This window comes from Lytechinus variegatus, chromosome 12 (assembly GCF_018143015.1).
Source record: "Lytechinus variegatus isolate NC3 chromosome 12, Lvar_3.0, whole genome shotgun sequence".
In the NCBI taxonomy this organism is placed as follows: Eukaryota; Metazoa; Echinodermata; class Echinoidea; order Temnopleuroida; family Toxopneustidae; genus Lytechinus; species Lytechinus variegatus.
In genome coordinates this window covers 3,651,553-3,677,435 of record NC_054751.1, presented here as the reverse complement: position 1 = coordinate 3,677,435, position 25,883 = coordinate 3,651,553, and the positions used below count along the sequence as shown (strand labels likewise).

General features: G+C 37.8%; 1 protein-coding gene across 1 annotated transcript in view; it reads right to left on the bottom strand.

Moving 5' to 3' along the window:
* The window catches only part of LOC121424835 (Y+L amino acid transporter 2-like), a 39,350-nt gene extending 15,195 nt beyond the window's left edge, over positions 1-24,155 (bottom strand). Inside the window, exons 1-2 of the mRNA XM_041620636.1 lie at positions 23,224-24,155; positions 2,113-2,238 (exon numbers count right to left, since the gene is read on the bottom strand). Coding sequence (XP_041476570.1) covers positions 2,113-2,238; positions 23,224-23,827 — 730 coding nt within the window. The 5' untranslated portion in view covers positions 23,828-24,155. The remainder of the gene's footprint in view (positions 1-2,112; positions 2,239-23,223) is intronic.
* Positions 24,156-25,883: the final 1,728 nt, after the last annotated feature.

Here is a 25,883-nt window from a genome sequence, read left to right as displayed (position 1 = left end):
TTCCCAACTGGTGTTGTTTTAATACTTCTCTGGTGTGGACATAGTTATATAGATTCCGGGCTGGTGTTAAATCAACACCGGAGTTTTTGCAGTGTAATCAACAAATTTTCTTTGAAACGGTCTTGTCTTTACGATGGAGCTGTAAAAGGGAAACAGTGGTAATTAAAATCGAATATCGGTTGTGCAATTCGTTTTTATTAACCTTTAAAGAATAGGGGGCATATTCAGGACTTTAAATTGGGAGGACGCAGGAGGAAATTATCACTTGCTATCATTCCTACTTCTAATGGGGAAATGAGGGGGAACGGCATACCACATGGAGAATAGCTTTGTGTAAAAGGGGGATATGAGCCCCCGCGTGTAACCCCTGGATCCGCTCCGAGTATGGGGATCAGGAGCTTGACTAAAAACACAATTACTGACAAAAATATTGGGTTTATTCTACTCTTTTTATCATTTTTTTCTAAGTATGCCAACTTCAACGTGTGTTCTATAAAAGATTTAAATAATTCAATATAATGTTTCTAAGATTAGGTGTGTTGACGTGCCAATGTTATCATTTTTTCGGGGTTGGAGTACCGGTTCCTCGAAAAAAATGGAAGAAAGTAGAATAGTCACCTAAAATTAAGGCTTGATAATCAAGAGGTAAACTCGGTGATATGAGTTATGAAAAGTGTTGGCAAAATATTGTTGATTTCTACAATATCATGACCATTTAAGGGCAAGACTTATTGTTATTGAGGGAGAGCTAATTTGATTTGGATCAATAATTTTGAGACAAAATTTCCGAGGGAGGGGTATACAGGTAAAGGCGATATACCCAGTCGTACAATTTCTTGTTCGATCGTTATTTTAGAATTGGCACCCCAACTATCCCACTAAGCGTCCAGTATCGAATGGTATCCGTTTGATATACTAGTATCCAAGCAGGATTTTTACTTCTAAGAACTGTACAGTTGTCAGCACGAGCTGGCGCTATAATGCTTACAACTCAACACGCATTAGTTTATCGGAAACATTATTTACGATTCAATCACGCTCGTAAAAAATCACACACAACGGTCAAACATAAATTCTTTCATTTTCACAGCCTTTCGCTCCTCAATCAAACATCCTTCCAAACATATTTATAACGAAATAATAATTTACATTCATTCGACTTTTCTGCACATAGGAGGCGTTACATGGGGCGCCTCTATGATTTTTCAAGTAATGAAACAGGAAAAAAAGGAAAAAGAGAAAGTGAGAGAAAAGAAAGAAAGGGAAGAAGACAGAAGAGTATACATAAAGAAGAGTTGTCTGGGTCATGTAACCGCTTGGTCATCTTGACCAAACTCCCCCCCCCCCCCCCCTCCCATCAAAATACTCCGGAATCATTCCTGGTTTTCCACAACTACAGACAAGTTACGATAATCAACGGCACCAAAAGTCGTAAACTTACACATGATGACTGTCTTCTCTCTTGAGGGAGTGGAGAGGGGTAGAGATAATGATATGATGTAAGATATACATACAATTTTAACAAGTTCAAAATTAATTGTCACTAGTTTCGAATGGAGAATAGAAATTGATTCAAATGCCTAGTAACGTTTGACGCATTAAAATTTGCATCAGAAATTTATTTGATTGTCCGGTGCTTTAGACACATGATTGAAATAATCAACCAAGCATCAACTTCGATATAATGGATCTATAACCTTTCCAGTAACATTTACGTGGATTAGCATTAAAAAACACTGTAAATCATTAAAATTCTGACTGTCATACATGTAATTACACTGAATAACTTGATATAAATGTAATTATTCCAGTAATTTCACACTATACTGTATTCTGTTTTTACTTCATTATATGTTACACACATTGAGTTGGTATGATGTTGAGTTATTTGTTAAACTGCATGGCGCCTTTGGAAAGCAGTTTTGCATAACTGAACAGGCCTACCCTGCAGTATATAATGAAGAAAACCAATAAATAAATAAATTATAAAAATAATTAATCTCTCATTTAGCACCTATAAATGTGACATATAAGCTCTGAGCTTACATAAAAATGAACAATATCGTCTATAATAACTGATTGTAAAAAAATTTAAAAAATTAAGAGACAAACCTTTTCCAAGTAAGACTAAGCCCGAGATGATGATTATGGAGAGCGCTGCTAGCTTGGCAACAGTGAAGATGGACTGGACGCTGGTCGCTAACTTCACGCTCCGACAGTTGACGTACATAACCGTAACTGCATGAAAAAAAAAGATATATCAAATATTCAATAATGCATGTGTGTGATTGAATACAAAAGTATATGAGCTCATGTGTTTCGTACAAGTACATTCTAAACTCCATGGCGGTTGGAGATAACGACAAATCAAACCTTGGATTGAGATTGAAATCTTAAAGATTCAACTGTCAATCCTTTTACATTTAGACAAAAATCGTTAGGATTAATTTCTATATCGCAAGGTCCTTATTTGTACGGCCATGTAAGAGCGTCCTTGGTATTTCTCTAACCTAGTTTCTTGATCATGTTTACATAAAACAAACAGAAGCCGGTGATTCGGTTTATTGCCTATTGTCCCAGAAAACAAACATTCTGTTTATAACTTCGTATTTACCTATAATTATGGAAGGGAGGATGTATAAAATTGCCATAACCAGGTCAATATACTCAGTGATGCGCAATACACCTTAACCAATAACCTGTCCACTAGCATTTTATCCGGCAATTTTGTTGAAATATCGGAAATCGGGTCCGATTATTTATAAACCGTTGCATTGGTTATCAGGAAATATTGGCGCTTATTTCTAGGATTAAATAAATCTAAACTTGTCGTGAACTGCATAACGAGTTTAAGGACCATTGTCAAGTCACGTGTCCATCTCACAATAAAAAAAATGAGATTAATGGCAGTGGAAAATGAACAACTAATTTTGACAAAGTTGGGAATAAACCAATCATTGAAAGAATACATAATTGAATAATCAAATAATGAATCGACCTTAATATAATTCGGTCTTTATCCATTCACTCCAGTGCACAACCTTGAAGACCTTTGCTTATTTCAGTAATTAAGTTTATGAAACTCTAAATACATTAAGGGTTGTAATTCTTAAGCCTATGCTTGTATTACCGTACATTTACATGATTTAAGCTTTCGTTAGGTGAATTGACAAGATATTAATGGGTAAAATGACAGGTAAAATTAGATTCACCAATAAATTATCTCATTCTCAATCGATATACGCGCCACCAATATATGGTAAATTCGATTTATGTATTTCAATGGTAATACGTTAGAGTTATATGAAGTCTCAAGAAAAAACACAACTTTTTTTTCATCCCGAGCACTACAATGGGTCACTATGGACTATTCCCTTTCAGGCAAATATTGTTTTGCAATACGATATGATACGTTATATTCAAATAATTAAAGTATGATTCCTATGTCAAAAGAAAGATCATGATTTTAAACAGCAAAATAAAACAATTAATATTTTGCTTGCGAGAATAGAGCCAAGCAACCAGTGACGTCATGCATACCAATATCGGAATATTGTGCAGTTAAAGGAAATTAGCACCAAGGGGGTCTATTAAACAATGGATCTCCTTCCATGAGCGTTCTTTATAAGAATAAGATGCATATTATAGGCATATTAATTTCTTATAATCATATTAAGAATTCCAGCTTTGAAAAACAATGATGGCCATTATTTGATCTGTTTTGAAAACCAAAACACCCAGAAATGTCATCGTGCAAGCATGTTTCATGTCAAATATTGCGGGATGAGTGTTTGGGGGAATACATTTCAAGACTACATTATAGCTTTAATCGGTGTGAATGCATATTAGCTTATACCAGGGAACAAATCTAACGACTCCAAGAATGGGTCACTGAAAACTAGGGCTCTTTTACACTGGACTGCATCTGTAAAAGATGGTATTGTCCATCCAATATTCATCGCGTGCAAAAGCGATCGAGGGTCTGACCTTAAATGACCCTCTACAACTCCATGCATCAATTAGGGGCCCCACTATACAAAAAATTACAAGGAAACTTGGCTGGTTTTTAATATCACTGTGTTTGCTATAGGAATAAAAAAGACCAGTGATTTTATATCAGTGAATGTATAACGATTTATTTTAGAGTGAGAATTAAACTAATATCAATTCATTCGTTCATATATCTTAAGAACAAATTAGTTTCATATCGTATTTCCAATTTCAAAAGACATACATGAAGAAGGCTAAGTAAGTCTAGTATAGGCCTAGAAAGACTATGCAGGGGCCCGTGGAACGGATTTAAAAGTGTATGGAGGCCACTAGCGTAAATCCAAGCGGTAAACCTATTATTCTAGTGGGGGGGGGGCACCATGGTATCGAAACACAATCAGGGGCCCGTAACACAAAGCATGTAGCAATGATCGTAGACACGTTTTTCTACGATTGATTCCATTGACTACAATGTACAATCAATCGTGAAAATCAAGCGTATGATTAATTGCTAACCTTTGTGTTACCGGTACCCAGATTTATAATTTTTACGTGTGGGGGGGGGGGGGATACGCGAGAGTAGTTTTTTAAATGTAAAATGTGTACATGCATCTAACTTTGACACAATCAATTATTTTTTCCAGATAATTCAGATTTTAGTGAGGTTTGCATATAGGGCACATATTCGTTTCTTTTTAACCATCGTCGTGCTAAATTAGCATATTATACTCGTAAACAGAGGACCAGTACGGTGGCGTTAGATTAGGTTATGTCCAAGGGAGTTGATCATACAATTATGAAATATGTTAACAGAACTGGTTTTAACAGAGCACGGACGTATAATAGTTTCGAACCCAGTTATCATAAAATCTCTGCTCTAATCGACTACCACCACCACCAGGAAACAAAGAAAATAGTATATAGTCTTTGGTACCTTGGAATCAGAAGTACCAGGGTATAAAAAAATAAATACATACCAGCAATTATCTAATATAATATATATCCATGGTTACATCGGTTAAAGGCATTTACACATTGATTTGAATTAGTGGTTCATACAGTAAAACTAATTTGACTACATATCCCACGAAAACCTCAACATGAAATCGAAATTCCACAATATAAATAATCCAAACCCCCAAAATATGACATGTATACAGAACCGAAATCTTTGATTTGCAGCATTTTTTTAACCTCAATTCTTGTACCATATGGTTGCAAACTAACAGTAATGATGAATATACGTTCGAGGAGCGAAGAAACTTATTTTTTGTAATTACTTACTTCGAGATCGTTTGTTTTCCTTTTTTCTAATAAAAAAATGAAGGATGGTAATTATGAAAGCTTGTAATATAAGGTTTAGTAAATTTCGGGGACGTCATAATGCAAGTACTGTGACGGTGACGCAACCACTCAATAGGTGGACAATGGACCATTTATATGCTACTGTAGATTCAACTTAAAACCTACAAGGGAGATGGTTATAATGTAATAGAGAGTTTACAGAAAAGTCATGTTTTGGAGAGACACAGTGGTACATCCATGGTGGCTCAGCAATAGGCCTCTAGCACCAGCCAAATGAACGGTAGGTCGTGGGTTCGATCCCCGGCCAAGTCATATCAAAGACTTAATAATGGGACCCTCTGCCTCCTTTTATGGTGCTCGAGATTTGAGTATGAGTAATGGTAACATATATGCAGGGTCCACTGGGAGCGCAGTACATCAGAGCTGAAGTGGTTACCCTGGGTAAATAACATCATAACAATAATAACAACAATATTATTGTTGGTATTTGAGTGATATTAAAGCCATGCCAACACCTTATCAATCACATATTCACAAAATTCCAACATTATAGTTTAACAATTTAATATCCTGAGCGGTATTAGAAAGAAAATCCCTCTGTTATGGGTTCGTGGAGTTTAATATACATGCAAATTTGTCACTAGTTTGTTTTGTGATTGCATTTACACATTTCAGTGAACAATGGAAGGGACGCCCCCCCCCCTCCTCCAAATATCTACGCCCGACTGACAATGAATCCGGCAATGAATAGTAATACAAATGTGTATCCCTTTCGGGGCCCCCTATATTTATTACTTCAAACTACAATGTAAATGTATTGTGATACCATATTTTGCTTTTCATTCTTTTCTCGGTCTATTGCCCTTCCTTATCATGCCTATGTGCCCTCCCAGGTAGATGATGCCCAAACACCACACCACACACTCGATTCGAATATAATAGGCCACGCTTGATATGGTCCACGGTCATTGATGGGAGGCTTGCACATGGAACGGGGTCATTCCTATTACCCAGGCACGCAGGACATTGGCGCCCCCGCCATCTTGACCAGATGGCGAACCTCCGAACCCCCTAGCCCTGTTCCCGAATATGGCTACATGACCGACATGAAAGGGATAGACATTATTCTGAATGGAAAGGACGATTGGAGCATCGAGAAGATATCCGCAATTAAAAACGCGTGGATGAACCAGGGAGATGCAGACTACGAGCTCCATGGATGAAAATTCATTGCCACGTTGGTGCGAAAATCATGGGCAAATTACATCCAAATGAATTCTCATAGACACCATTAAAACACCGGGGGAAAAATCCTAACAAGTAACGAAAAAACAACGAAATATAACCGAAACAACATTGGGTAAATTAAAAAGAAAACACGTTAGGTGTTACGGCGAAAGAAGGAAATTTCAATGACTAGACTTAACAGTTTCGCAAGCCTTATCTATTTCCTCGCCATGATTGTTAAATGTGTAGTCTAACCATTTTAGATATAAGAACAGAATAACAGTATTATTTAAAAAAAAATAGATCTGATTTTGATTGCTTTGGGAGTGTGGTAACACTAACTACCATGATATGCAAAGCTTGATTTCACGGGCTGCTTCTGTTAAGGCAATATAAAATGGATTGATGGTCTAACCAATGTATGGAAAACGAATAGGGAAAAGCGACCAGCAGATCGATACTTCGCAACTAAAATTCATCAATGTGAAAAGATACGCCCCTTTGCAACAAAATAATTCCCCATCCCCAAACTTCCAAGTGCGAGTAAACTTGAATCTAAAAATAATTGTAAAGATTGCACTTTTGTGAAAGATAGTTTGCTCATCTATTTATGAAATTGTTTGATACCATTTAAAGCGACGTCTACCTATTCCCGGTTCCGTAAAAGCCACCCCACACGTTTATGTAAGCACACTGATCCCGCACAGTAAAGGTTGTAGAGTCTTCAAAGTACATCAACATTAAATATTTCGTTCGTTAAACTACTCAAAGTGCGTAGTTATTTTTCCAGGTTTATCAATGTTTGACCAAGACCCCATATAACCTTCAGTACAAAACAATAGAGCATCAATGAATTAATAACACAGGACCTGTCAATGAAATGGGGGCGTGTAAATACCACCTTATCTCAAAGAGTGCAGAGTCCAGAAGAATGGAACACACTCGGGAATGGTGGGGGAGGGGTACGTATGGACCCCCTCAAATGACAAGAGGGGTGCTTTACAATGGGTCCATGACACATAATGTGGGTCCATGACACATAATGGGTCCATGACACATAATGTGCAAATGTGCAATTAATAATCATTCGCATCTCTCCATGCATCCATGTAACATAACCCTCTTCCCTTCGATATGCCAATATTGTGATGATATTTAACCGTATTTGACTTGTTGCATTCCTTGCGAAATTAATCAATCATTTACAATTTACATAATAACATAACTAACATATAACAGAAGTAAATATCCAATTTAAAGGGGGGGCGCAAAAACGCTTCTCCTTCTTCTTAACAAAAAAAAATAATAACTCCACTACTTGAAAAAACAAAGGGGTAGTCGCCCCTCCCCCTTGAAGAGCCGCCCTAATAATACTCTCACTTCGAAATCACACTTCCTTCATTCAGCATTATTATGTCCTGTGAAATTTTCGGTAGGACATCGATGCTTCGTCGACTTTTCTTAACGATGTTGACCTGTCTCAAATACTTATCCATAATTCCATTGTTCAATGTTTGCCTAACATTTTATCACTTTTCAAACATGATGGGTATCAGTAGTAATGGGGCGAGTATTGATTCATGGTGAGTCTACATGAGTTAGTCCACATGAGTAACTACGAACGGTGTTTTAAAGGGCTATAAGTAAAGGGCTACTAGGAGCAAGGAGCTTCCTTTCTAGGAGGTAATCGCCTCGAACTACCTTCGTTAGTATAGTAGGGTTCAAAATTATGGTTCAGTGGTTGAGCACCAGCCTCGTGGGTTCGATCACGGGCGGAATCATAACAAAGAAAATGGGACTTATTTCTTCTTGTCAATCGCTCAACGTTTTAGAATAGGTCTATTTAGGACTAGTGGTAGATTAGGTTTAGGAGTGTCCGATTATCCCTATACTAACGGGACCAAAAAGGGTAATGCTATCATGCAGCCTATGTAGGGGCCGCTGGAAGAACAATTCCTTCATTTTGCAAGAGCTGAAGAGGCTACCCTGTGTCTTTGTGATTACGAATTATCATTATTGTGTTGCAGAAAGTCAACTTAATGCCAGAGTGGTCTTCCCCTTCAGATTCTGCAACAAAACACGACCCTTTTACCGACCCAGCTAAATAAAGACAATGGGCTATTTACACACATACACACACAAGTATGCGGACGTGTGATGTCATTGACAAGGTAAACTGCCGATTCGTCTACTGCCAACTCGTCCACTCATCACATGGTCTACTTTCATTTAGCCTAATGCAATTCCGTCCATCAATATTTCGTCTCTAACAACCATTTGGTCCAATACTACAATAACCATTTGGTCCAATAAACTTCTTCTAATCACCAGTTCGTCTATGACCATTCCCTCTAATAACCAGTTGGCCTGTTGCCTATTTTCTTTTCATTCATTTCGCCTAATTAACACTTACATGTATCCTATTAGACCAGAAGGTTTAGGACTAAATGGCTATTGGAACAATTGGTTATTATGTGAAATAGTGAGTGGACGAAATGGCAATTAGACCATGTGGATAGTAGACGAATTGATGATAGATCAAATGACAGTAGATGAGTTGGTAATTAGACGAAATGGCATTGGACAAATTGGAAATAAACTATTGACATTACCCATGTATCATTCGAACATGGGGCTAAGTGTCAGTTCACTGTCTCATGCAGGAAATCATGACACCTGTTGATCTGAGGTTGATAATGCAGCTGAAAGTATCGTCAATTAAACCAAATCATATTATTTGAGACAATCGGAAGACAATGACCATTCTTGACCATTGTCCACAACAATTAGTGGGGCCTTGAATGTCTCGCCGCTGGACTTCTTTTCTTCTCTGAATAAAATGGTCAGACATTTCTTCCCGGCACGATCGATCCGATACTTATTATGGCACAGGTCGGAAGGTGCGTGTGTGGGGGGGGGGTGAAGGGTACTTGAAAATTGTTTAAAAAGTACTTGAAAAGCAACACATGGATGATTCAAAGGGAGTCGGAGAAAGAGCCATGCCGACTACTATTCGTCTTCACTCTTTTTTTTTTTAAGTTGGCCCGTTCTTATGCCAGCATACTCTTCATCCGATAGAGAAAATCAAACACCCCTTGTCCTAAATCACCCATGGTCTTGAATTACCGCATGTACCAAGTAACCAAGAGATATGTATACAGGAAACAAACAGTTTTAAGTTTATAAATCATGACGGTTAACAAAAGTTAAAATGGTAAAGGTTTCACATTATGATAGACGGGTACAACATTAGATCAATTTCATTTATTTATACTACCTTATCTTAGAAAACGTGTAGAAGACCATTTCAATAAATACGCTCTTTATACCGGAGAAGATCACCTTCACATTTTCAGGTAATTGCTCTTAATCATTTTACAGTGGAGCATAAAATAGACAGTATGTAATGTATAAATATCAGTAATTGATCATAAATAGTATATGAAATATCAAATGGACTATAAATCGATTAAGCTGTCAAAGTTTTATTTACTGAATGCAGGTCCTCTTTACCAGCTTGACAATGCAGCTGTATTATTTACTGACAAAAAAAACCGCGGATGATGATGCGACACACTTCACAATATATCTCATACTTCGAAAAGTGCTTGGAAAAAACACCATCCACGAAATAGAATGGATATTGACGGTAGCTGTTCGAAGTCTTCTGTTTAGATGTTAAGTTTAAGATGAAATGAATAAAATAAAAATCAATATGAACAATTTAAGCAATATTTCTGGCATGTTTAATGTTGTGTGCATTGTAATGTAGTTTGTAGTCAGCTCAAAGTCCCAAAGTAATTTCAATGTCCCGGATGTAGATTTATGAAGGATGCAGTTTATGGAAATACATGTAGCACTGAAACACGTCACGCTGTCCGAGACGTTTCAGAAATGCACCAAGTGAACTAAAAATCGCTAATTGTTTGTCAGCTAGTGTTCCAAAACCCCCTCATAATATTGCGATTTACAGACCCCTTCCCCACCCTCTATACTTCTTCCCGATCTCAACGCTTTCTTTGCTACGCCTTTTATGATTTTACAAAAAGAAAAATAATTACGTTCAAATGATATATCCCAGGCCCCCGGGATATTTTTATTCTTATAATTAAGACCTGTTTCATTTTCCATATTTTCCCTTTAAACACTAGGATTAGGTGAGAACTATTATCACAAATCTTGACAAGTTTCGAAGAGTAAATTGGATTATAAATGGCTTGAAACAAAACCTTGCAGCTTTGATTATAGAAAATGGGTCTTGATTATGGTCTGGTCTGGCATCTTCTACTAAAACCTCAGCTTTCAACAGGAGAAAGTAATGGGGTGTCTTATGTGTAAAATAACCTACAATCCTTGACACCGCTTACCGACACAAATGTTACAAAGGATGACGGTTGGTAGCCAAATGTATGCCAAGTAGCAGGGATCATCAGCAGGGAGAAACGCCTCTAGAAGATACTGGGCAAAGACCATGCAGATAACAGCCTGTTGAGCTGGCAACATCATAACCATAGAGATCCATATGTAGAGGAAAGATAGGAGGTCACCGAACGCTGCCTTGATGTAGGCGTAATGGCCACCGGAAGACGGGATGGACAGACCAAGCTCGGCGAAACAGAGAGCACCAAGCAAGGAAAAGACACCACTGATGGTCCAAATGACCAGGGATGCACCCACAGAGCCGACGCCGATGAACACGCCCTTGGGAGTCAGGAAAACCCCCGAGCCGATGATGTTGCCGACGTTGATAGTGACCCCGCCAACAAGGCCGATCTCCCGTTTGAGACCGACCTTGTTTGGGTCGTCGAAGAATTCGCCGGTGATTCGGTCGAGACCTGCTTCACTGGCGCTGTTCACCGTCAAACGTCTTCCCATTGTTGTATCCTTGACGAGGTCGCTTCTATCAAGGAACTATTTAGGCCTAGAACACTTCGTTGCCAAGAACAAACTCGCTGACGGCTTTTTCAGTTTCCTTAGACTGGTTTCCTTCTCACAACCTCCTTTTATTCGCACGATAAATTTAGTAAAATGTATGAGCAACTGAAACCCATCGAGGAAATGTTTTCCACCAGCGTGCCTCACATGCTTCAAAGTGAACCCAGAGGTAAACCATTTCTGAATAAAACATCTCGTTTGATTGTCAAAATCGACTCCAAGACACGGCTTACCAAACCAAAATCATATAAAAAATAGTAACACAGAAAAGCAGATCAAACCAGAAACTAATATAATCTCGAAATTGTATAAATCATTATTCAAATCTTTGTGACTATTAACCATTTTCACTCTTGTTATCTTGTGTTAATAATGGCAGGTGCAACTAATGATGGAGTCAAACACAGTTCACCTTCACCAAGAGGTGTCCTGCATGGGAGAAATATCAATCTAGAAACAAGATAACGGAATGAACTCGAAGTTAAAATGATCACAGAAGGCGTAATTCTCATCATTTATTTCGCACCATTAGTCCAAGCATTGTAGTAGGTCCATGGTCCAAGAGATACTGCAGCATGAGCAATGCTAATTCGTCCACTCACCACTTGGTCTACCCTTCATTTAGTCTAATGCCATTCTGTCCATCAACATCTCGTCTAACAACAATTTGGTCCAATAACCATTGGTCTAATCATCACTTCGTCTAATCACCATTTCGTCTATTACCATTTCGTCTAATAACCAGTTGGTCTAAGACCCATATTTTTTTATTCATTTTGCACAATTAATAATTCAATTAGACAAAATGGTATATGGACTAAACGGCTATTGGACCAACTGGTTATTAGACGAAATGGCATCATACTAAATGAAAGTAGACCATGTAGTGAATAGACGAACTGATGATGTAGACCAAATGGTAGTAGACGAGTTGGCAATTGGAAGAATTGGCATTAGACGAAATGGAAATAAACCGTCGAAACGACCTCCATGACATGCATTTTTGACAATTTCTTGTATCGCCAAGGGTGAAAATATCAAGTCACGTGTGTACAAATTTTACATTATAATTAAGACTACTTGAAAATGATAATGATGATATTGGAGAACAACAAACATGCAACAGGCAAAGATAAATTTAGTCAACGGTTATTCCATGGATGACATCTCCAATGTAATACCAACGAAAGAAACGTGATAAACTGTTTAAGTTATAAGTACAGGGGATCAAGAAGCATCTTGCCAGTGAATTTCACTGACAATATTGCTCTTAGCCAATCAGGTGCGAGGATTTCAGTAGCTTATAACAGTTATCAATGCTACTTCATGTCATGGTCCACTGGTGATTCTATACGATTACTGTGAGAGATCTTTCGAATTCATCAACCAATCAACATTGCCATTGACCTTGTACATTAAACGTGAAACTCGTGGATGTCATGCACTGGTTTCCATCAACAATTATGGCCTTAAACATACAAACCACGAATAAGAAAGAACTACTGAAGATGCATGGATGCATGAAAATAACTTTACTACAATACTAGTTTATTATTCTCCGGATGCATCCTTTGGAAATGATTACAATCGATTGTAAACGATTCAGAAAATTGAACGAAATGTCCCTGGGGAAAGGGTTGGATCTGAACAATACTATTGGGGGCTATTGAAGCAGTTTATGCGTTTAAAGCAAATAATTATTTGCATTGATTTATGAAAAAATAGATATGATTTTTTCAAAAGTTCATGGGATATCGAAACCTGAGAAGTTCCATTATTATGTGGACACACTGCCCTTGATTTCTCAGTTACTTCAAATCCAGTATAAATGCACACATCTAGACGTCGACAGACATACTGTAAGCTTACAGACAACAGCATCATTCACAGAATGGCAGCCGATGACTGCCCAATTTCCATACGAATAATTTCTTTGATATTTTGCCATCGCATTACCAGCGCGTTCCTGACCTCTGGCTACCAAGGTCACCAATCGATTGAACCGACTTTACCGCAGTCATACCGGATAAACCGACTCCAGACCGATCAAATCTATTACGTTATTACCAATGTGATAGCATTGATCGGTTTTGAAGCCGGTTCTGTAAGTGTGACTGGGCATAATTGGATGGCTACCCGTTTCAATTATGAACCTGAGCTTGACTTTATGCGAGCCAGGGACAGGGGCATCTCTGGAAACAAGAAGGGAAATGAATCGTTACAGCTGCATCTGTGAAGTCCAGTGCATGTCCACATGAAAGACTCATTCCACGTGCTATTTATCAACGGTGGGCCTATACATTTATCAGCTTATACATATCAAGCATATATGTATACATTGGATTATGATTATTCGTGTAAAATACACAAGCACAGGCATCGTTCTTTCATTTCTGATGGAGGGAACTGGAGGTCCGCGTGTAACGAGGTCCTGATACATGTTCTCTAAAAAAAAACCTCGGAAGTACAGGCCTATGTTAATATCAGATGGATAAAAATGAAATTATTCAAAATATTTTTTTCAGGTATCAATCAATAATGATGGTCAAATTTATTGCAAACCGTTTATCCATTTTTCCTTAACCGTTGGAGAGTGTTTTCAATGAAATATGAGCAATGGTCAGGCATGTTAAAGATGAGAAATGTAAGTTTTTTTTTTAACTTTGAAAGTTAAAGGATTGTTTCCCATGTAAATTAAATAAATGTTCAAGACAAACGGTTTACAACTATCAAAACGGATGTGTCCTATTGAGTTTTTTTAAACATAGAGCTATACGGTGCTACTTTATGATTCAGCACTGGTATAAATTGGGTGAATGTCGTAGTACATATCGTTTTTGAGAGATACCATTTCATTTTCTTAATCTAGTATGACTACAGTAACAACACTTAGTGGTTTCAGTACAATGTACTTTCTGGTTCAGCCAATGATTAACATCCCACCAATTCTTACTAATTGCATAATAGGAAGCCATTAGGCTACTGATTAACACGATAAATGACCCGGTCACTACCTCACAAATAAGAAAAATTACGTTTAGCATTTTGAAAGGAGTTCATTGGCAGTTGATGTCCACACCCAAACTTAGCCAAAGTGATGCTTTTAAAGCAGAAATACATGTAGTCTACATGTAACTGTAAAGATAGAAAAAGTCCCGCGAGTACACAATTTATTCTTACTACCAGCTTTTAGCTCCATGGTTATACTTAAAAAAACTTGTAAAGCTCACGTTTTCTGGAATTTCCATGGCTTAACTTCATGAAACGATAATTAATATGAAATGACTTGATGATAGTGACTGTCTGCAATTCGAGACTACACGTAGTGCACGTGCAGGCGCAGACCATAAATTGGTCCGGGAAGATTGGTACATCAACCAACAAGTAGGTCTTGAGGACTCTTGAGAGAAGTCCCCAAAGAGCTGATGGGTTAGTTTGCAAGCACATACTCATATTTGACACTATAACCCAAAACCTTGTCTAGAATGAAGACTAGACTCCAAAAGCTCGCTCTCTCTCTGTGCTAGCCACAGTACATCGTGAATCTAGTCTCACTACTTCAGACTCTGCATTATGCACTTTGCGAAATTACAAAAGCCCAATTCAGTGCCAATAGGCTAAACATTCAAACCACTTTCATCAAACAGAAGGGTTATGGCTGAAAAGCAAACCGACGATAGACAAAATAGATTTGTGCTTTGAAAGTAATCCGAGCCAGACTAACACACCTGAAGTCCAAAACAACAACAAAAACAGCTACAATAGCTACTACTACTACTACTACCTTTCTTTGAAAACTGGCAGAACTTTGAACTCGGTGAGTTCACACAGAAAGCATGGCCAGACTTGCTTTCAATTCAAAGCAAAATTTGTTGTTTCCTTTCTTCTCAAATGCCTATTATCTTGCATGGATTTGCTCTTATCAATGAATGAGCTAAACTGAGACAGAATGTATCGGAAATGGTCATTTTCTAAGGGGTCGGGTGCACTTCTGTGCTTTGGGAATTAATTGTTGGCTAAGCTTGTAAGTGACACAAGTTCAATGTCCAGTCATCACGATGAGGGTGTGTCCATGGCACTGGGAAGCAGGGGATGCTGGGGGTCACTGAAGCAACCCAATATTTGCCTGGGGAGAGGGGGGGGGGGGGGGTGCTTCGTGTGTTATACACCATAGGCATCGCCCTCTGGAAATCAGGTAAGCTTGCTAAAAAGTTAAAAACATACCGAAATCAACTCCAGTTTGCATTGAAAACCGTTTCATTTTTGGGAGGCTTGCCATTTTTCCTTCCAAACCAGCACTGAGGTCCATATAACATTTGTATGTGAAACACTTTTGCTGTTTCCATTGGTCGTACGGTTGTTTGTTTGCCCTTTGGTGGTTGGAGGGGGGCGGGGTAGTTTTCCTACTTATCAACCCAGCCATTTTGGGTTCGAACCTCCCAAGCATCTACAGGTGGGCCTACATATCGTCGAAGAACCAAAGTTGTTAATGAATTCCTGCAAAAATATCAAATCTGGGACCCATTCCATACTAGACATGACCACCATGGCGACTACCATTGAAACTTAGATTGTGATTTACCGCTGGGTTCTCTTACCATTTTTTATGAGAATTGTTCTATTATCATCATTCTGAGGCGTTGTGGCCCAGTGGATTGGTCTTTGGACTTTGAAACAGAGGGTCGTGGGTTTAAATCCCAGCGATGGCGCAGTTTCCTTCAGAAAGAAATCTATCCAAATTATGCTGTACTCAACCCAGGTGAGGGAATGGGTACTTGGCAGGAATTTATGGCTTGAAATGCACTGAGCGCTGAAGGGCTGCTTGAGCTACTACAACCAGGGTAATAATATCCAAGTCCTTTGGAAGCGCACAGAGACGATATCCATGTGTTATGCGCTTTACAAGAACTGACTATTAGTTATTATTATTTGCCATGAAACGAGACCCAGATACATCATTTATTGAAAAAGACAGAGAATTTGTGCTAGATTGAGCAAAAAAGTATAATTGAAAATTACATAAAAGCATTCCATACTTCTCGCTTGGGACAAAACTCTGCTTCTCCTCAAGAGTCAGGCGCGATCACGGAAATAAATTTCAATGCAGGTAATAGGTCTCCCAATCATTTCCCTATTTTTCCGTTACTTGAAGTGAAAAGGAAAATCAAAAATTCAAAATCCTCTTTGATGCTAAGCCTTCTTCTCCGGGGTCCATTCCCATCATTGTCTTGTATTTCCCCTTGATATTGTTGTCAACTTGTTTGTATTGCTTTGTATTTGATGGTTAAAAACCATGGAGCTACAATAGCTCCATGGTTAAACAATAAAATAGAAATGAATTGTTCTCAGAGGATTTCATTAATTATTAAAGAAAAACAAACAATGGCATTGTGAACGAGCGTGTGTTATTGTAAAAACCTCTATGATTATTTCAAACGAGGCTTGGTAATCCAAGTTAATTCCTGTAACACTGTTACGCCCAATATTATGCATCCTATGTAAATCAAAGATGATAAACATTACGGATGGCTATTGTAGTAAACCTTGATAATGTCATATCTCGCGTACGCACTTCCTTTGTTGGATTTGATATAAACCATATACAAGCAAAGGTTATGAATATCATATCACTTTATTTCGATGCCCTTCAATTATTTTTCAAGAATGAAAATAAAATTCAACCACATGATTTAAGTTGGCGCATGTCCAAGTAATAGAATTGAATTGTATACCGGCGCACTTTTTTGAGTTTTGAATGCCTTTGTCAAAAACAAAAACAAAATCATAAGAGTGTACGGTCGAGTGAATATTAGTTAATAAAACTAAAGAAGATGGCAAGGGATTTGGTGATATAATCGTCTATTAAAGTAGGAATGGTAAGAGCTTTATATTTTTACACTGAGGGTACGGAAAGGTAATAATCAAAATACAGCGAGAGAGCAAAAAGAGCGAGCAGATAACCACTTCACTTTCTGCATTCTGAAACTGAAAATGATGTGTCTAGAGCATTTTCTTTGGTTGCATCAAAGAGTATGGAGTCCAATGGTCCAAGGTGGGATTTTTTTTATTTTACAATGGACATTTCTAAGGAGAAAAGGGATAAAAGGGATACGTGGGGGTGGCACTGCTTACATGTAAATCCGCAACATCATAATCAACACCTATTCTGGGATTGAATGAGGGGTATTCAATGCTAATTTTGATTTCGGTCAAAACAATTTTCCCTTTTCAAAGCATTTGTGGTGGTGTTCTGAAATTGTATTTTGCACAATTTCACTATTAGGGTAACTTTGCCATATAATATACCCCCACACCCATTTGTAACAAATTATTTCAAACTCGACTGAAAGTTTGCAGACAGCTGATGAGCTGAACATCAATTTTATGGCCGTTACTCATTTTGAAGACAGGTGTAAATAATAATCATCGGAAGTATTAGAAACCTTGCCAGTTCTAGTTTAAATAGGCCTATCATTTCCTATCAAGATACACTCACTACTGTATGGATGCCTAAAACTGAAACCCGCAATGGCGTATCGGGGGGGGGGGGGCTCTCGATCCCCCCCAAAAAAAAAAATGTATACATACATACACATATTTTTTAAGAATATGTCAAAATCTATCAGAAATACGTTTTTGCGTTAAAGAGTAAACTTTTCTTCTGCTTGCTCGCTTTATAGCTCGTATCTTTTTAGAACTTTTGCTCCATCCGTATATACATGTATGTCTCCCTCAAAATGTCTGGCTCATTGAGCTATTGTCTATCAAAGTTTTAGGGGTCACATGTAGGTCTTTGAACTGAAATCAGCTCAGTGATGAAGACAAAGGCCTACAAACGATTTCGTAGTTTTAGGTTTCTAGCAGATCAAAATTTTATCAATAGTCGTTTTCTGGCAATGCGAGTATTTCATTTGAAACTGGCCACGCTATTAAACAAGGAATCGAGTTAAAAACACCAACTCGAGATACGAATGTAAATTATGCACGGTCAAACGCTGTGAAAAATGTAAAGCAATGCTGTTGAAGCCCGTCATGATATTTGTTTTATTTTTAAAAACACTTTCTCTATATTTTCAAACAACTTGTTCAAAAGTTTAATCAATAGTTGTTAGAGTGACCGGCTTCACAGCTTTGCTTGAAATTCTAACAGCGTTTTTGCAATGTTGTAGGGTTGATTGTGCCAGTGTTATTTTTCACATTGCCTTAGCCAAACTGAAGGGAATTCAACTACAATTGAATATCTTGGGATGTAGAGGCTATTAATAGGCCTAAATACTTGTTTTACAGTTACACTGGCAAAACCGACTACCGACCAATCAAAGTTATTACGATATACCATCGTTCCGACTGTATATTCCATTTGCACGCGAAAATTTTTAACCTCAGAAATTATTTGACCTCTACCCGACCATAAACCCTTTTAATTGTTCCTTATTGGTTTTTGTTCTCAATTCTTTCATATCAGGCCAAGAGTGCATCAACCCGTTGGACAGACACAATCGCTCTGAATACAATGCAATTACGTAATCTTGTAGATCACGGATAGATCCAGCCGGGTCGATATTGGTCTGCGTTTTTGTGTAAAGTACTAATCCTCGATACGACTTCCTGTGGCTCCTGCATTGTATCCTAACTCCCTGATTGTAAGATCGTCTTGAATTGAAGCCATGTCATAAAATTTAAGGCCAAGTCCACCCCCTAAAAATGTTGATTTGAATAGAGAAAAATCAAACTAGCAAAATGAAGAAAATTCCATCAATATCGGATGCAAAATAAGAAAGTCATAGTCATTACACTTTAAAGTTTTGCTTATTTTTCTCAAAACAGTGATATGCACACCTCAAATGGGAAAGATGATGATTTCCCTAACTCACTATTTCGTTTGTTTATTAGGCCTAATGTTTGAATTATACAATATTTCAATTTTCTTATAGATTTGACAACAAGGACCAACTTGACAGAATCATATTAAAAAATTCTCATTCCACATGTTCAGGGAGGAATTAATGGTTGTTTCACTTGACAATGAAAAGGAAAAAAAAGAATATCCCCTATTTCATATAATAAAATACAAACGAATAGTGAGTGGATGACGTCATCAGTCTCCTCATTTGCATATCCACCACTACCACCAGGATGTGCATATATCTCTTTTGTGAAATTAAGCAACACTTCAAAATGTCATAGCTTTCTTATTTTACATCCGATTTTGACGAAATTTTCAGAGTTATGATTCTTGGATTTTCACTTTTTATTCAAATAAACTTTTTGTTGTAGTGGACTTGTCCTTATGTTATCCCTTGTCACAATGAAATACCGGTATACCGAGAATATAATTATTAAAATTGACATTTCTTCGATTATACCATAGTCATAGAGCTATTAACAGACTACCACGTCTTGTAGTTACGAAGACGGTTGAACCATAGAGCTAAGCTCCATGGTTGAACTGGGATAGCTACAGTGAATTGTGAAAACGTTTTTTTTTCTTCATTCCACATCGCTTTGTTTGGAGTGTTCCTCTCCTACCTTCCCTGTTTGTTTTACAAGATCTTAAAAAATTGCATTAATTGAAAAAATTATCAAGTAACACAATGCGATAAACTCAATATTTCCTTGAACAATAAAATCAGGAAGGGCTGCTAAGAAATATCACCTCGTTCTTCTGCATGGGTTATCCCTTGTAGAACAATGAATCTATGTCTTTATGACTAAATGGATAAGAAGTAGAGTGGTGGTATGATAATTTATATGAATCTTTTGAAGGAAAAACCGGAATTGCTCTTTCATTAATAAATCTGCCCTTTCAGCAGCGTTGATCACATCACAAACAACATCTCCATTTGATTCTAACTTGCCGACACAGTTCGGTGTACTGGCATACTCCACTCGATGTGGAGCATTTCAGTCAAGACGCTCCGAGCCTCGCATCCTACCGGGTACCTGTTGAACACCTTGGAGTAGACTGGGATGCTACGAAGGGATGCTACCACCTTGGTGGGATTCGAACCCCACACCCTCGGCAAGGGTCGGAACCGCTTACACCAAAGCACGTCCATATGCTTGACTGAATAAGAATCTTACTAAGATTAAAATGTCTAATTATGATACTCGAATGATTGTGACGGAGTGACACCAAGATCAGGTCAACCGAAAGTGCCCTATAGTACATGTATAGGCAATTGTCCTCATCGCCAGAGCCAAGGGAGAGGACATGCTAGTGTTCATGCTTATCTTAACAATACCACCATCAACAACAAGCAGGCTGTTGCTATTATGGGTGGTATTTTGGGACAGATTGAGGAAAGGTGTTTCATTATGAATATTAATGACAATAAGATCTTGCATGAAAAAAATGGTTCGCCAGAAATGATTTTCCTCCATTTTCCCCCAAAGAACACCTAAGATAAGAATCATGTCATTTCTATCCTATCATTCTTGAACCTGTTCTTCGACGACTAAGAAAGCACACCTTTGTCAATATGGACCAAGGTGTATGTAGGTCAGATGGCCAAACGGGTCACAGATCTTCGAAAACATGACGGCACCCCGCCCACTCCTTGAGAACCGTTTGCCAAGCACTCAACCAAACACGTCTAGTTCACCCTTTTGCCGTGAAGTTTATATCTTAATCGACGATGATAACAACGGTCCAATTCTGAAGTACAGTTTTGACAAGATAAATCAAAATTAGACTTGCCTTATAGTGATAGAAGCATGTCATTATCAACTATCTTGTATTATTGTTTAATACTTGGAGTAGGTAATTTCGGGTGCAATATTAGCTTGAGCTATGATCAGCACGTGGCATAACGTGTGTCCCAGTCTGTCTGCTCCATATGCTACCATCGACACGAAATATGAATGTGGAAGTATTTATCTCTGGAAAGCTTGCATTTTGCGACTAAAAATTGCTCGCTTCAAACAATTCTTCGAATATTATTATGTTTATAAATTCCATTAATGCAATATATTCAACAATTCCTCGAATAAAATGCACATTCAAATGCAATATCATGTCGACCATTAATAGTAGGAATACAAAAAACAGCCAGAATGTTTCATGGATTACGTCGACGGTCATAAAAAAGGAATAATAGTATGAAACAACCTTCTTGAAACTTATAAGGGCGATGAGAACATGGGTCCTATTAGTAGAATCCGTGCTCTGATGAGCGACCCCATGTACCAAAAGCTACCTAGAATGAGGACAGAGGTAACGCCTCTTTTAGTCGAGAACTCCCAGCTATTGCTGATGACAAAGAGTTTACCTCCAAACGTAATCCCACGATTGTCTCCTTGTATGAATGAGATGGCCTTTTCTTGGTATTTTACTACGGACAGGTATTCAACTACATCACTTTCATTTATATAAGGCATACTACTACGGCTAAAGGATGCAAAGTACACATGCCAAAGTTTACAAGAGATTCTTTATAGTTTCATTTCACTCTTCTTTTAACTCTCATATTCGACATCTCTGTGGCTGCTATGATTGTTTCAGTTATTTCTTTAATGTCTATCTCTGTAGTATGTACAAGTCCTTGTCATTATTTAAAGGGTTACCCACGGCTCTGATCAAGAAAAATCAGACAAATAAAACACTGAATATTTGATCAAAATCGGACAAGGAATCTTAAAGTTACGACATCTTAAAGTTATGACATTTTAAAGTTTCGCGTTTTTCCATTGAAACAGTTCTAGGCATGTATTCATGCATATTCAATGAGCAAATTGATAATGTCATATATCCATCACCACTTGTTCTTTTGTATTTTATTAATATGAAATTCGGTTTCTTCAATTTGTTTCCTCCAAGAACTTAAAATTGGATTGGCAGCTGATTTAGTGCATTAGATATTCTTTGCTGCAACTTTAATTTCATTATAAAGGAGACACATCATTTACACATGATGATGTATGGAATAATGGAATATTTATGATTTCATGTAATAACATAAGAATAATGAAAGTGGGGATGTGACATCATCATTCCACCTAATGACTTCACAAAATATTGCTAAACTGTAAATTTCAATGACTTCGTTATTTGTTATCAGATTTTGATGACATTTTCGGCATTTTGCTCTTTTTATTCAGCTATAGTATTTTTAGCCCGTAGCGCCCCTTAAACATTATCTGTCTTCTTTTTAGACGAGGATCAACACCTTCCCTCATGCCTCCTTTTTATAACTGGGTTAATATCAAGATGTTACAAGGAATTATGATGTGGGTCCATATGTTATATTAACATTATTCAGATTGTGCGGATGCATATAAAACAAAATAAAACATGAATAATTTTTTTTCACAATGTTAGAATGTAATAATACACTACATTCAGTACCATCTCTTTTCCCCTAATCAAAGATGGCAAATCTGTGTAAGGAAATCAATTTTTTCCAATATTGGGTAGAAAGGGAACATGCATGTTCGCTGGGTATTTCTTAAACCCAATATTGGACTATCTCAACGCAACATTGCGTAAAAATTTACAAAATATTGGGTAGCTAAAGCAACATATTACTCAATATTGGGTAAACAATTTTTTGAGAGATAGTGTGTGTGGAACTTCTTTGTTGGCTAACTACAATTTTTATATTTTTAAGTATGCTTGCTCATGATCATCATCATCTGCCCATCTATTTTTCGTGATTTTTTAAATCATGATCATTCATCAGGCAGTATTGGGTAATTACATTGCTTCAAGTATGTAGGTTTTTACTGTGGCAACGGTGGGATGCTGATACGAAATTGTATACTTACATTGCGCACATATTGCCAGAATACTAATAGCAGAGCCAGGAGGATCACATTCGGCCATCATGAAGAAAGGTTCAAGTACATACTGAGCACACGTCAATGTGATCACCGCAATGGCTACCGGCTGCATCATCATACTCATCGTCCACAGCAACAAGAAGGCCCAGAAGTTTCCGAAGCTCTGCTGGGCGTACACATAGAAGCCTCCCGATGACGGGATCATCGTCCCCAGCTCAGCAAGGCACAGGGCTCCAACCATAGAGAACACCCCGCAGATAGCCCAGTTCACCATGGTCATACCGACACTCCCCGACCCGATCAGGACACCCTTCGGCGAGATGAAGATGCCGGAGCCGATGATGACACCGACGTTGACCGCGACACCGCCGAAAAGCGTGATCTCGCGTTTGAGCTCCACATTGCTGTCCGTGGTGGATCCAGCATCATCATCGCCGGCTTCTCTCGCTTTATCGGCTAGTCTGGTTTCAACATCAGAATCGCCATTCTTATTTGGTCGGTAGACGACTTGACTGTCCGCAGAGTTGCCTGCTGGAGCAGCGACACCATTTGCTGCGTTTCCGTTGGTCATGGAATCCCCGTCCACCATGGTGAAACTGAAATATTCTTATGGCTACTGCCAACAATACCCTGTCTATTCCGATGTAGCCCTACTAGATGTCGACACCAATATTTCTATGTTGAATAGTAATGTTTGTCCTCAAAGACCATAGTACATATGTCGGCTTTGTAACCAAGTGATGTAGCTGACTGTAGATCGCTGAATGAAATCGGTGTGTGCGTGTTTACATCTCGCGCCGCGAGTTCTTCGGAATATGATCCTGTTCCCTTGCGAGCGATCAGACAGCATGCTTCGTATATTTACCACTCGAGTTAAACAAACCTTGATGTGTATCGCACACTGTGGAATACCTGTGGTCAAACTTGCCACTGGGAACCCCTTCAAACCGGTTTTGTGTATCACGCCTGACTGCACTGAGAGCAATTTACAACCTTGCTTTGTGTGTGTAAACGAGTCTGGACATTCGGCCAGCAGACAACACAATTCAACATCCATATCGCGTTCTATTCTCAACACAACCAAACGTGGTATATAAATGATATATACCGCCTATATATCTCATCGTGCATGATTGACATTGTATCCATTGTATTATGTTTATATTTCATATTTATCACCAAGAGTAATTTCATTGCCTATTTCACATGCGAACTTTGACTTCCAAGCTGACAAAGTGGATAAAGGATATACAGTTCACGATGAAAAATGTTTCATAACTCCTTTTTCATGGGGGCCGGGGGGGGTGGTGCAGGACGGCCTCATAATGTTGTTTCATACTGCCTAATTTCTTTCAGTGAATTGGAAAATGAATCGATTAATTCATAATTTTATATATATATTTATTTATTTATTTATTTTATTGATACCTTGATGTATCATCTATCAAGTTATTACGATGTAGGTCCTATCTAGGAAATTATAAAGCCAGTTCATGTTATTATTATTATCATCATCATCATCATTATCATTATTATTATTATTATTATTATTATTGGGCCGATCGTTGCGTAGAAGAATATATGCACAAAGTTTCCGTGTAAACATCAGTATATTATTACTACTATTATGTTTAATTTAGGTGTTTGTTGGAAATGTAAAAGATCACAAAAAGCGCACTAAATCATATTAAAATTATCAACGCAGCTGTTGTCGTTATTAGTACGAGTTTGCGCGCGAGCGTGTCTAAATTGGCTGTTTTATTATTATTGAGCTAATTCCACAAAGCCTTTTACAAAATCTAATTATCTCTTGTTCTATCAAATTCAAGAAGAATGAAATGAATTTATATATTCCGACAAACCTCTTAGGTTTTCTGTTGATCGAATAATTTTACCAGAATTTTATTCTTTTGGGGGGGGGGTAGTTTTAAGTAGTTATGTATTGAATTTATTATCAATACAATATAACTTTCGACTAACATAATACAAAAGGAAATATATATAGTTGTTTCAAAATTCATTTCACTTGCTCAAAAAGAAATATCGGCAAGAATATATACATAGGCAAACATCGATGATAAGTATAATTATCTTTATTTTACATCAAACTGATTTGTTCTTTTTGAACTAAAATTTTGTACTTCCTAGTACTGGATGAATTGAATTAAGAAAAAAAATGAAACAGGTAAATCGCAGAGGTCCAGTATCTTATTGGTCAAAGGCATATTATTGCTGAGATTACAAGTACAGTATACGGTTCCGCGACCAAACAATGAATCGAGGCAAACATGAGGTCATTAGTCCCTCATTGTTACAAACCATGGCAAATACGACACTGCGTGCTCTATGCATACAGAAATGTCTTAAAATGTTGTAGAGGAAGAGAGAGAGAGAGAGTGAAGAGAGAGAGGGGGGGGGGGAGAAACATGCAAGTCATCTGATTTGAGTGAGGTGCATAACAGTGCAAAGCATTAGCGTAACGAACATTTTTTGAGGGGGCCTGTATAGGCGAGCGATTTACGCGACCAAGCTAAGTTTTAGACTAAGTAGATACAACCTTATGATTTGTTGAGAGATTTTGATGTGATATTCAGAAGAAAATGTCATATTTCATCATGTTCCGTTTTATTTTATTTTTTTCTCTT